The 13,740-nt window shown below is 39.6% G+C and overlaps 1 protein-coding gene across 1 annotated transcript in view; it reads right to left on the reverse strand.

Annotated features, from left to right (window-relative positions):
* Positions 1 to 13,740, reverse strand: part of lrrc75a (leucine rich repeat containing 75A) — a gene marked incomplete at both ends in the record, with an annotated part of 51,539 nt that overhangs the window by 15,660 nt on the left and 22,139 nt on the right. The window contains one exon of the mRNA XM_083886006.1: positions 3,338 to 3,450. Coding sequence (XP_083742132.1) covers positions 3,338 to 3,450 — 113 coding nt within the window. The remainder of the gene's footprint in view (positions 1 to 3,337; positions 3,451 to 13,740) is intronic.

A 13,740-nucleotide genomic window follows, 5' to 3' on the forward strand; every position in this document is an offset into this window, starting at 1 on the left:
TCAACATGACCGTGTTGTAACTCGTGTGTCGCACTTATGGCTTAACAGTGATGATAATTATATCCTGGTTATGCCTGCAACTATAACGATTATCTTCATAATCTATAAATCTGTCGATAAACCTTGAAATGATGATGTTCTCTAATGTCTTGTTTTGTCCACAAACCAAAATGAATACATTTTAATGATTTCTTTGTCACATGGATATGAAAACATGAATTAAATGAAACGAATGGAATGTAGCGGTATAGATGTAGCCTAAATGTTCCACAGCTTTTCAAGTTGAGTGTGCATTAGCTGGCATGATAGCAGCAGAGCTCAGGAACAGAAAATGAATTGTACCATCATAGGTGGTTTCAGAGATTTAAATGTCAGAGAATATGGAGAACATCAGGTGTCTGAGGTCAGCCACACAGATGATCAGATGATCAAACATTCTGCACTAACGTCCAAAACCGTCTCTGAGTGCTCATTTTGTGTCCAGGGGTTTCAAAATGTTGGAATATAATTGAAATTGCAGTTGAAAAAAGGTAATTATAGTGAATACAGTGTTTTAAACTAAAAATTACATCATATTGTATAATAATATTGTAAATTGTGGTTTCTGAAAATTGCCCATTTACTTTCCTCCATATCTCCAAACTTTGGCATTTTGGTGATAAAAAACAAATCTCCCTACTGGACTCAGGAGGAAGTGACCTTGTTTGCATGAACATGAAGTTTGCGTGCGTGTGCGTGCGTGTGCGTGTGTGTGTGTGTGTGTGTGTGTGTGTGTGCGTGTGTCTGTGCAGGGTGTTAATCAGTGCCAGTTGCTGGTCTTTGAAAACAGGGGAAGCTCATTTCAGGCCCAGTTTTTTATACATAAATTCTGCCCTCCATTCCTTTTGTAGAAAATTGTGCTGAGCTTCCGCTGGTTTTACTGCGCCGTGCTGTATGAGTTATGGGAATGCATAAGAAGAATCTGTGATTTACAGCTGATTCTGAACCAACTAGTCATTTAGTTGATCTTGTTTCCAGCGCGCCTTTAGTAATGAAATGTTAATACAACAGCACATATTTGACTATTAATTTTATGACCTTTTAGAGGAAGCAGAGCTGTCTGAGAGAAATCGCCTCTGGTGATGAAGTAGTGTGTTCCATGCAAAGGGAGGATTCAGTCTCATCTCTTGGCCTGTGACGCAGAGTAAATGGAGCCTGTCCCTCCTCCTGACTAATCACTCATACTGGAGTTCACCACAGCCTCAAATGCTGATTGAAGCGCTGCGTTGATTAAATGCCATCCACCAGTACAGAATTACTTAAGATAATTGCCAAACTCATTTTCATTTCTAACTGCAGCCATCGTTTCATCAGTCCACTGCTCTCAAAGTATTTATTAATGCTTATTACAAAAGCTACCTATCTTTTTTTTTTGTTGATGTGTTGCTGTGAAGACATCGCACACTCAGCAGGAGACCAGTCTTATGGCCCACATTCAATTGTTATTTCTGTGTATGTGTCTGTCTTGCAGGGAACTTGACACCTGGTGTTTACAAAATCCTTCCTTCACACAACAGTGGGAGACCCTCTCTTTTCAAATGTGTCCTGATACAGAGTGATTTAATACCATCTGCTCCCACCAGGATGGATTTTATAGCAGATCTGGATGTTATTGAATGAGATTCAGGTTGTGCAGCATCACCACAGGAATCAGATTACAGAACTACACCTGGCTATAGAACGTGTTATCATTTTATTAGAAGGAAATTCATTGAATTACTATCGACAAATAAGCCATCAACTATTTTGATACTCGATGAATCGGTTTGATGCTTTTTTCAAGATTAAAACAAGATTTCTGATTGTTTCAGCTGTTAAATCTGAATATGTTCTTTGTTTCTTTGCTCCACATAACAGAAGAAAGCATTAATAGTGAATCATTTTGGTTTGTGGACAAATCAAGACATTTGAGAATATCATCTCTTCCAGGTTTGTCAAACTTTTTTTTTTTTACCTTTTCTGACATTTAATGGACCAAACGATTAATCGAGAAAATAATTGACGGATTAATCTATTATAAAAATAATCGTTAGTTGCAGCTCTATAATACATAGTAGCATTTCTGAATTAAAATATCTAAAAACAGTAGTGAAATCCATTTAATTCATCCACTTTGAAGAGCTGCGGTTGTTTTACATAGGTTTTGCATTACTTATACATTTTGAAATGAGCTAAATTTGGCAAAAATGGCAAAACAGAACTATTCAAAAATGCTTTTACTTTGAAAGGGGAACTGGATGTGTTGTGTTGGACTACTAAAGCTGGATTAGGTTTTGAGAGATTGAGAGACAGACTTCTGGCAGCTGAAATTACATACTGTGTGTTTAAATGACTTTGTTATTATAGATATAAATGTGGTTATTTGTGTAATCTATCTTTTTAATTAAAATATCCCTTTAAATAATTCACGCATTTGTCAACAAACACATTTGCTTTTTAATTTTATTATGTGTGTCATAGCACCCAGGGAGCTTAGTGAGCACCACGCAGCTGGTGATTAGATAAAAATATGTTGTCTATAAAACATGACTGAAAATAATACACTGCATTAAATCTGCAGTTAATGCAACTTGTATTTACATTTTGAACTTCCTGATGGAGGCAGCAGTGGATCAACAGTGAAGTAAACTTTCTGAATTCCTCTTTGGTGCAAGATGAAGCAACATATTCTTTAAAAATTGTATTCTTATGCATGTGGATGTAAATTCTATTTTGTTAAGTGACTAAAAGCTGTTTTTCCTTCAGTGAGACTGAGCATCCATCGCTCAGACAGGTTCTCAATGCAGGCGGCATGCTGAAAAACCTGAACTAGCCCATTATCATTCAACAAGGGTGATGGAATACTTCCAAGAAACTCCTTTTAGTAGGAAAAAAAGCATCATTGACATTTGGTCAAATGCTAATCAAAGTGAAGAGCCACAGCTCAAACCTCAAAAGCTGACTCATCGAGCGACATTCAATTTCTGATTGAGTCTAAAAATCACACTGAAATCCAAGCAACAAACTCTATAAATAAAAAATAAAAAATACCCACACATTAAACGATATCACAAAGCCAGGGACTATTTGAAGGCAAGATGGAAACATGAAGGCGAAAAGAGCCAGTGAAGGTGAAACAGACGGAAGCGATTTCATCTCCAACTGTGAGAGGGTGAGAATGTTAAGAAGCTGAGACATCAGTGAAATTTTCCATGGCATCCAAAGGGGCAGCAGATGACACACTGGTAACAACGCTGTGATGTGAACAAACACGCACTCGCACACTCACACACTCACTCACACACACTCACTCACTCACCACGCCTGTGGTTTCCTCTTGAGCAGGCCCTGCCTCCTCCACTGAGAGTGGGGGCTGAGATGGTAGGTCAGCTGACGACAAACCTTCTCCATCGCGCCCAGAGAGTCGCCCTCCTGTTGAGCAAACACGGGCAGAAACACAAGCGATCAGTTCAGTCACTGCAAGGTGATGAGAAAATGTCAACAGGGCAAATTGAACTTGAATTATTTGTGTGTTGGCCTGAGCAGTGACTTCCTGCTGCTCGCCTTCGTCTCAATGCTGTCACGCTGGGCTCGTCAGCTCGGCAACCAACGTAGATTTTCTTCATGTTTCACAAAGGTGCTAATAAGTCTAGAGGTGTCCTGTTTTCACGCTATACATTAATTCAGACTATGTGAAAATATCAAGTGTACAAATGCAAGATTTAAATGTACATTTTGCAACATATCTGTTGTTTGCCCTCTCTCTTGTTCCCCTGATTCCAGAGCTTCAACACCACAGCCCAAATATTACAACTATAACTATATTGTATATTATATACACTCCTTATGTTAATATTACAAGATGATGAAGATGATGGTGATGATAGTAATTATTATCTATAATCTATCTCTTCTCTCCTCTCTCCTACCCCAACCGGTCAGGGCTGATGTTCAGGGCTGATGTGGCTGAACCATACTCTTGAGTCTGGTTCTGTCTTTTCTTGCTCACTGTATTCCTGTTGGGTTTCCCAGTAATAATGTAAGGTCTTGACATTACCATGGAAAGTGCCTTGAGATAATAATGTATTATGAATCAGAGCTATACAAATAAAACTGAACTGAAGTGAAAAACCAGGGTCTGCAGAGGACTAATCTCATATCAATTTGGTGACATATTGTCGTCCTTCTTCTTACAATATGATAATCTATTCACAGATGTTGTGTTGTCTTCAGTTAGACAGATATTGCCATATATCCCTATATGTTTGTCTTGCAATGTTGATTATCACAGATGAGTTGTATCGTGACATTATTGGTATTGTGGACTATGTATTGCGTATCGTGTCGTGAGGTACCCTGTGATTCTCACATCTATGCCAAAGTATCCTTTTTTTTTGGTTTGTTCGTCTGAGCACTTAGTAAACATGTGTTGGGTGTTTGAAGGTGCTGTATAAATATAATTATTATACTTATAGACACAAATATCTAATCAGCCAATCACACTGACAGCAACTTCAGGTCTGTAGACATGGCCAAGAAGATTTGCTGAAATTTCAAACTGAATCAGAATGAGAAGGAAAGGCGAATTAAGTGGATTTAATGTCACTGGTTGCTGGTGTCAGACGGACACAACCAGAGTATGGTCTATTAAAAAAAAAGAGAGAAAATATCCAGTTCTCTGGGAGAAAATGCCTTATTGATGCCAGAGGTCAGAGAAGAATGACCAGACCACTGGTTTGAAATGATAGAAAGGCAACAGTAACCACACATAACCACTTATTACAACCAAGAACCTCTCTGAATGCACAACCATGAGGCAGATGAGCTGACCAGTGAGTGGAAACTATCTGCAGCTTGTGACAAAACATAAAACAACAGACATATATATTTGAAAGCAAGAAGGTCTTTGTCAAGGCTATGTGGGGCTGGGGAACGCATTATGTCGATGCATGCATCACAAACAAGAAAGAGAGAGAATACATTAATGAGGCATTGAGTCAGGTATGCAGGTCTCCAGTATCCAGTCAGAAACAGATGGCGATCGGAGGAAGTGATAACAACAAAGACAGTAACACACTACTTGTTGCTAAGGTCAAGGTTGCACGGTTTTGTGTGTGCAACTGTGTGTGTGTGTGTGCGTGCGTGTGTGCATGCGTGTGTGTGTGTGTGTAAAAGCCTGTTGTCTGGCAGACAGTATTCTTGAAAGTCAGTAAATTGACACCCACGTTGAACCAGGGAAAAGTTCTTCCACTTCTTTTTATTCGGTATTGAAATGAAAAGTGATAATGGTTCCTGAGTGTATCTGTGTGGTTAGATAGATACTTTTTGTAGTTTTTCATATTTACACTTCACTTGTCTTAATAGTCTACACTGCTCCAATGCATATGCCCTATATAAATAAATACATGAAGATGAAAAACTATACAGGATGTTGTGGGAACATATCTTTTATACACTAACACTTTAAATACACTGGCAATGGCTTAATGCTCAAAACTAACCTAGAAAAGCTGAAAACTGCAGGCACACAACCTTGGATGAACACTCAACTGGGGAGTCACTGAGACCGACAGTGCCCCAGAAAGACGTGGGCGTCTTATCTGAAACAATAACTCATGCTTACACAGCGCCACGCAAACAGTTGCCCGCTCACAACAACAACAACAACATACAAAATAACAGTTCATAAGGCGCCCTACAGTGCAGCTGAGGGAAAGGCGGCACCAAGCTGGGTGAGGCTCCCTCTGATTCTCTGACATCGTGCCAAGAGTGTGCGCCAACAAGGGAGTGCTACGTCTAAAGCACGGCTCATCCCCATCTATTGAATCAATCGCACGTCAACGCATACACCCATTTATTTGGATGGATGGATGGATGGATAACCCTAACCCAAGGTTCCCCCAGGTTAGGGTTATCCATCCATCCATCCATCCATCCATGTTCTAACCAGCTCTTCTTGCTGCAAAGGCAAGAGCACTAACCATTACAGATGCGCTGTGAGGGTAGTTTCACTTGGCGGAGGCCAAAGATGGGTTTTGTACTTGTTGCTTCAACTATAAATCTTTTAACAATATAGAAGCTTCCTCTCATCTCGAAATACGAACATGACAGTGTACCTCGCCTTTCGGGCCTATATCAGCTGAGATTGTTACCAGCGCCCTGACCCTCATGTGGGGCATAGAGTGGTAGAAGGTGGGTGTGTGAGAGTGAAAAACAGTTTAGTACTTCTGTTATAGAAAAATGAAATTGACTTTTAGATGCACTCAACCATATTTCCTATCAAGTCAATGTGTCACTCACATGTAGGAAATGGCACTTTGCCTTGAGAACTAACCACTTTGCCATTCACATCCATTCACAAGGATATTCATAAGCACTTCTAAATGCAACCCTTTTTTCCATCACGCGTCCTTCACTCACTGTCAGTCCTGTACAAGGACACTTCAGTGTTCAGGTTAGCGGACGAGCCATCCTGTCTCCTGAGCCTCAGCTGCATATAATCTCAACTAAATGTTATGACGCCTCTGCTTCACTGAGTGTTGCACCCTCTTTCAGCTGACTCTTTTGGTTTTCAAGCCAACATCTTTACTGCTGTGACTCATTTCCACAGCTCTTGTCAAAATTGTTTCTGACCCAGCAGGAAAAAGAAAGACAGTCAGCAGCAGCAGCAGCAGACTCTGTCTGGAGCTCACTGTGCATTTAAAAGAAAAGGCTGCAGAAGATTGGATAAAACAGGGTGGATGGGTAAGAACACGACAGCAACTACACCGGTTGTTGTCAAAAATAATGCCATACAGAGGGGTTGAAGTGGGCGTGCAGTATTGTTGTTGGAGAAGCCTTCAGGTGACAAAATCACAGGAGGGATAACAACAAACCTGAAGTGACAAATCACGCAAAAACAGAGGGAACTAAAACCAAAAGGTTCAATCTGTATTAGTGATCTCAAGGTGAGACGGGAGATTGCAACAAATAGAAGAATCCTCACAACTTCCGCTAAAAGATAAGCTCATTAACTTAACATTGACATTGTGTTTTTAGTAGTTTTTTTAGTAGTTAACCCAGAGGGATTCAAAATGGCCTGATGTGTTTGTGCTGTTGAATTTAACATATTATTCACACTAATGGAAACAACTTGGTTCAAGCTAAATGTACTCTATGAGACCTCTACTGGGTATTAAAATCATAAAACACAGTGAATATCTTATTGGCCATTTTCCCTCGTACACTCTGAATAGGGTTGAATTATTAATGCAAATAGCCCTATCATAGCACACAACACTTCACATCTGAAATATCAATGGGTTCAACACTATTTTGATCACATCATCAGACCCCACAGCCATGTTGTCAGGGAGCACACACATCCATATCACACTAATTCTTGGTGAAGTGTCAGTACCTCATCTAACCACATGTCAATTACACTGAACTATCACTTTAAATAATCTCAGTAGGTGTTAATAAAAGCAAAAAGGCCTGACAGTGGAATGTCTACATGAGTGGGGGTCTGTGCTGAAAGCTGACAATATTTAATGTGTCATTTCATTTTTGTAATTCTATTTTATTTATGAACTCTGGATAAACTCAAATATGTTTTTTTAAAAATACAGCACGATAGAGAGAGAGAGAATGAGAGAGCAAGAGAGAGAGACAGAGAGAGCTTGGGTCAATGTCAAAAGCAGCATCTGTGCAGTCTCACAGCTTCACTGAGTCATTTTCTACATTTCCCTGCATCCAGTTCTCCCTCTCTCATCCTCCTCTTCTTTTCTCCTCTTTCAGTTGCTCATTTCTCTTCTCTCGGTGTCTCTCTCTGCTGGTCTGATTACATCTCTCTCCCATCTTTCTCGTTACATTATTGATACAGAAGACATCTGTGAATCTTTAGTCTCAAGAGAGACGATGACCTTTCGCTCTCTCTCTCTCTTCTATCTGCCTTGTCTTCATTCCCCTCAGGCTTGTTTGCGGATAAGTTTTGTTTCCTCAGTACAAATAGACCCATTACTGTAGTCCAGTGTTTTTACTGCATGCCGTACACGCTCTGATAAATGTCTGTTAAGCTGTTCCTCTGTCGATGAATAGTTTGGACAATTTGATCATCTCGTCCCACAGTTCCAGACTGTGGGGGACAATGACAGAGTTTACAGTTGCAGTAACTGTCCCCCACAGTTACACTGGGTTGTCGCACCCCCACTTGTGCACAAGAACCTGGCAGTGAAGGAAAAGACAGTGACTAGTGACACAAGTAAAGCTGCTATAGATGTGACTCAATCCATTCTCATATTATTATGATAAAAGTATGACCAATTAAATTATTCGGACCGAATAAAACAATTGGCCGAGTTTCCTGTCTGTCATCTGTCACGCGCCTCGTCGACCGCTGTCACGGCTTGCGTGTATCTCTGACAGAGCAGTGTTGCCAACATGGGTGACTTTGTCGCGAAATCTGGGCAACTTTTTGTGGTGTTTGGAGACTCTCATGTGAAAGCACGTATCACTCTGCAGTTACTGTGCTCAACAAGCAGCGAGTGTTGCCGGGATCACCTCCCAAAGCACAGTAACCTCCACAGTCCAAGCCTACAGTCAGAGCAGAGAGGACAACCTATGCACTCAGCTTCCAGGCTGCTAATGAATCATTCATGCACATGGCCGACTCCGTTCCTGCCCTGGAGGGTGGGACTTTGAGGGAGGCAGAGTTGTTCAAATTTTCACTAAGTGCTGTGAGACATGCAAGAAAGGTAAGAATTGCTTTAAATGTTGAGATTTTAGGCATTTCCTTGCTAACTGTCGGAGATAAACGCAGGATTTTAAAGTCTTTTCAACTGATCTAAAGTTTGGCATCATTTGATTTGATTCTTGTGTCGGGAGTCATGCTCGTGATTTTTTCAGTGACGACACTCTCTGACCAATCAGTGGCTGTCATGTATATTATCAGCTCATTTGGAACCTCAGCAGAGCAGGTACTCCTAAAGCAAGTCACACCGTGCAGAGACTATGTAGTGGAAAAGCACCATTTATGTCTTGCTTAACGTTAACGTCACTTGCCCAAGGACATATCGGCATGTAGACTAGCGGAAGCAGGGAATCGAACCCACAGCCTTCGAGTTGAAAGACGACTAAGTGCTCCTAAGCCACTCAGTTAAGAACAGGAATCCTTCCCCTTTCCCTTGAAGTTGGCAGATTTAAAAACGTTAATGAAGAAAACAGATTGTGCCAATTGGGGTGTTGGCACAGTGGAAGAATGTGGTCTCTGGTCTGCGTCACTATCACGATCACTATCACTATCACTATCACCTGGTGGTTGCACAATAATATAATTTAGTACAATAAACACTTAAACCCCAAAAAATGAAAGTGCATTAGCTTTAAGACAGCCCTTCTTTCTATCAACAAATGTATATTATGTGTGCATTTTGAAATACAGCTCCGGTAATGTCAAAACATTACCCTGCAGTCAAAGCTTGTGATGATTCAAATGTGATCATGTTCAACAAAACCACACTTGCACAGAACAGGGTGTCTTTTCTTCAACACAACAACATCTGCCAGAATGAGATGCTGTCTCATCTTGAAGACGAATGGACTCCCTGACTGTCAACAAATCACGTCTCCTGAAGACATAGTGTGGGCTCAGTCAGTAGAATATATAGAGACGTGTATTGTGAGGTGATGTCACACTGGAGATTGTTTCTGTCTACAGCAGCTAATATACAGTACTATCAAATATTAAGATGAGATATGTCATTGTCGTTGTAGTGATACAACAAGACGGGACAGAACAATAAACAAATATGAATATCATACACAATAAAAATATATAAAAGTATAATGTGGAACAATTTACAGACATAGTGGAAACAGTGCAGTTTGCAAACAGTCAAAGATACAATTGGTAAAGTATTGATGTAAGATGCAATCACGACAAAACTACTACAAATGATTTCGCCACAAAAACTGTTAAAATGTCACGCTTTGAAATTCATTCATGTAAACCACACACACCAGAGCGGTTTGTCCACTCTCCTCTCTGAGAGTGAAAGAACAGAGTCTGAACAATAAAGAGACTCACACACACAGCAGCAGACACGGTGATGGAGAGGCTGGCCTGAGTGGGCTGTGTGTGTGTGGTTGTCTAGCAGCAATGATTTATGACTAATCGACAACTTGCCAGGATTCATTGAACACTGACTCACACACACACACACAAATGGTGGTGATGATCTCATAATTAGATTTTGTCATCTCGTCAAATCTCCACATTCCTGCTAGTAAAAGAGTAAATTTGTCTCATGGGATAGAAACATCACTGAGTCCCAGGTGTGAGGGAAGGAAGAACACCATGTAATGTCCTTTGTAGTTTGTGTAAACCAAGTCCAGAGTGTTTTCCCTCTTGCTGGCAAATCAATATAGCGAAGTTCTGTGAGGACAGACTTCAGGATGATCAGAATGTCAGGCTGTGCTGTCTCGTCCTTGCTGATGGTTCATTCACTGTTTCCTCTGTAACTGTGTTGATGATAGTGTGTATGTGTGTGTAAACATACGATAGAAAGGCTGACACTTGATGATCGTAAACTCCACACACAGTGAACAATGCTTATAAACCACCGCAGCATCACAGCATGAAGCATCACTGATGTACTGTAACTGATCCACCACTACACTTTCCTCCCCTCCAAAGAGTTCTGACAACTCGGAATCACCAGCCACTCAAGGTGAATGTGGAGTATACAGTTCTATTGTTGAGCCATTCATTAATTCATTAATTCATTCATTCATCATCTACCACTTTATCCTCCACATGTCATGCCAATCTCAGCTGATATGGGGCAAAAAGCAGGGTACACCCTGGACAGTCTATCGCAGTGCAAACACTTAACATCTAACATCTGCACGTTTTTGAACTGTGGAAGGAAACTGGAGAACAACATAGGAAACCCACGCACACAAGGGTAGAGCATGCAAACTCCATGCAGAAAGGCTGCAAACCTGGGTTTTTCTTCAAGGCAACAGCGCTAACCACTAAGCCACTGTGTGACTGGGTAATTATTATTAATATGACCATTATCAGGTCTGGCTCTAAATGAATTTCAACATTATAATATGGTATTGGTACCTGGATATTACTTTGGAAATAACACAAGGAGCTCACCGTAACATGAGCTGCTTATCATCATTGTAATTACAAAGCTGCAAATTGCATTTCCGACCAGGTCGTGATCCCGAGCCATGGCTCAGTAAAAACATAAGCACAGGATTCACTCATGTCAAGCTGGGCAGACCTCCACTGATGAATAATGTCCACTTAACTGACCAGATATTGTATGTTCGCCAGCGGAGTGGTGGTGATTTGATACCAAGTTAGAGCTGTGTAGAAAATCCCCACAATCCCTAATGAGAACATTTGGTATCCTATTGATGTTGGGATCATTGATCTAAGACTGAGACCGATGGTAAATCAGGTGGAATCTTGAAGTGCGTTTGATTCGTTAACAATGACTTACAGCCCTTGAAATTTAATTTAATTTAACTCCATTTAATTCAACCTGATTTATTCTTTCAATAATGCATCTCATCGACATTTTACATGCATTTGTAGACTTGTGTTTAAGCTTTTGTGTCTGCACCAGTATACATACTGTACATAAATTCATTTAAATAATTAAAATATTATTATTCATGATCTCTATATATTGTAGTATAAACCACATATTTTTTATTTTTTACATTTTATATTTCGATGTATGTATTATTTTTGATAATGTATACCTATTTCTGATTCTAATACATCAGCTGTTAAAAATAATGCAGTATATAATGTGAGAGTATTAGCACCAATGCAGAACTACATCACTGTCAGGTAAAGACACCATGTTGCTCTACATTAAACACTGCTTCCTGAAATTACATCCCATAATATAAGACCGTGCTATATATTCAGGCATGTATAGTGTCTTCATTATATTGATCTTAAGGCTACTTTACTTTGCTTCCTTTGATAAGATGAATATGATGCAGTCTGATTGATTGTATAATTGGTGTAGAACAGGATCAATACCACCCCAGCCGTCTGTGCAAGAACTTACTGGATTGAGTGTGATCTAATTATACATAAGTGCACATAAGAGTGTTTTCTAGTAGCAGGGTTATTCAGCATTTCACCAGTATGTTGTAAATGAATTACTTTAACCTAAATTAAAAAGGTGTGTGTTTAAATAGATATTCTATTGTTATAATCCTTGGATATCGAGGCTCTAAGATTATTTATTCTTTTCGGGACATTTTTATTTAGCAGATTGCTTTTTAATATCACTGGGAATTCCTCTGTCCACTAAACTAAAGATGTTAGATGTGAGTTATCAATCAGGTAGTTAGAAGAGGAAGAAAAAAATAGGATGAAGAAAAAAGAAAGAAAGACACAGTTGTAAGTGGCGCCGATAATGATATAATTATAACATTAACAGTAAATGACTGCTGTTACTGAACAGTTACTTTGTCTAACTAACGGGGACACAGACTTGAACAGCAGCTAACATTAGCGTCAGGTGCTGATGAGGAATTTCCTGCTGTGGGTTTAGTTCCCCCAAGAAAACTATTTAGCTGTGTGAATTATTTATAGTGCAATGTATAATTTTTTTAAAGTTTTTTTTTTAAAGGGGAAATAAGTAGTTTATAGTGCTATAGAGGCTGAAATTTACAACAAAGACCTGCTGCTCTGCTCACCCCCTCCCTTCCCTGAGCACTACGGTATCCACAGCTGGTCAAATGTCGTCCTCGTCGTCTTTCTCCGTGTCAGCAGATGAGGTTCGTGAGGCGAGGGAGAGGGCGAGCTACCGCGACCGTAGCAGACGAAGCGGAGAGAGAGGAGGCGGGACTTCTGCTACAAGTAAAGAGACGCTTGTTTTGTTCTCTCGCGTTTGTCCTTACAGGCTCCGGTAGAAACATGGCGTCTCGCTGCTAACAGTGGCTATGCAACCGCGGTCCGCGGTCATGTTATTTAATGTTTATTTTATGTTTATTTTGAAACACTACGAAAATGAAACAAAAACTATTATACAGCGACTAGACAATGCAGGAGCACATAATATGTATAAAAAAGTGGATTTTGGGTCATATAAACCCATAAATACTACATATTGTACCTTTAGGTTATTTACAGTATTTTATTTTTTCTATTTATTTATATTGTCTTATAATGAGGGTTCTTTACAATGTAATGTTTAGCAGACGTTTGTATAGGTTTTTTTAAAAAGTTATTTACAGTATTTTATTGTTCTTTACATTTATATTTTCACATACTTTATTTATCTCTCCGTTCCTACAACAATATAAAGAGAAAATTTGAATTTTTCTGGCATATTTACGAATGGTAATTCATCGTGATTATTCCACAGCTACCCTGTGATGAAAAATGTTAATCTTTTGACAGCCCTAATATATACATATAATTAGTCAGCTGGGCATACTTTGTTTTTTATGATTTGTAACCACCCACAGCCCTTTTTTTGTCTGTCTCATCCTCAGCTGCTCTTGATATTAGTTTACTAAACATGAAAAGGCTTTTGGAACATTTCATTTCACATTTCATTTCAAACAGTTGCTTCCCTTATTCTTAACATCTCTGAGTTGTATGTAGAATATTTTGCTGCGCTTGGTGTCATATGGTAACTAATCTTGCGTTGGCATGAAACAAAAGGTCCCCTTCTATCGGGCTTCAACTTATTTTCA

This window comes from Microchirus variegatus (assembly GCF_963457635.1).
Source record: "Microchirus variegatus genome assembly, chromosome: 3".
NCBI classification, from domain to species: Eukaryota; Metazoa; Chordata; class Actinopteri; order Pleuronectiformes; family Soleidae; genus Microchirus; species Microchirus variegatus.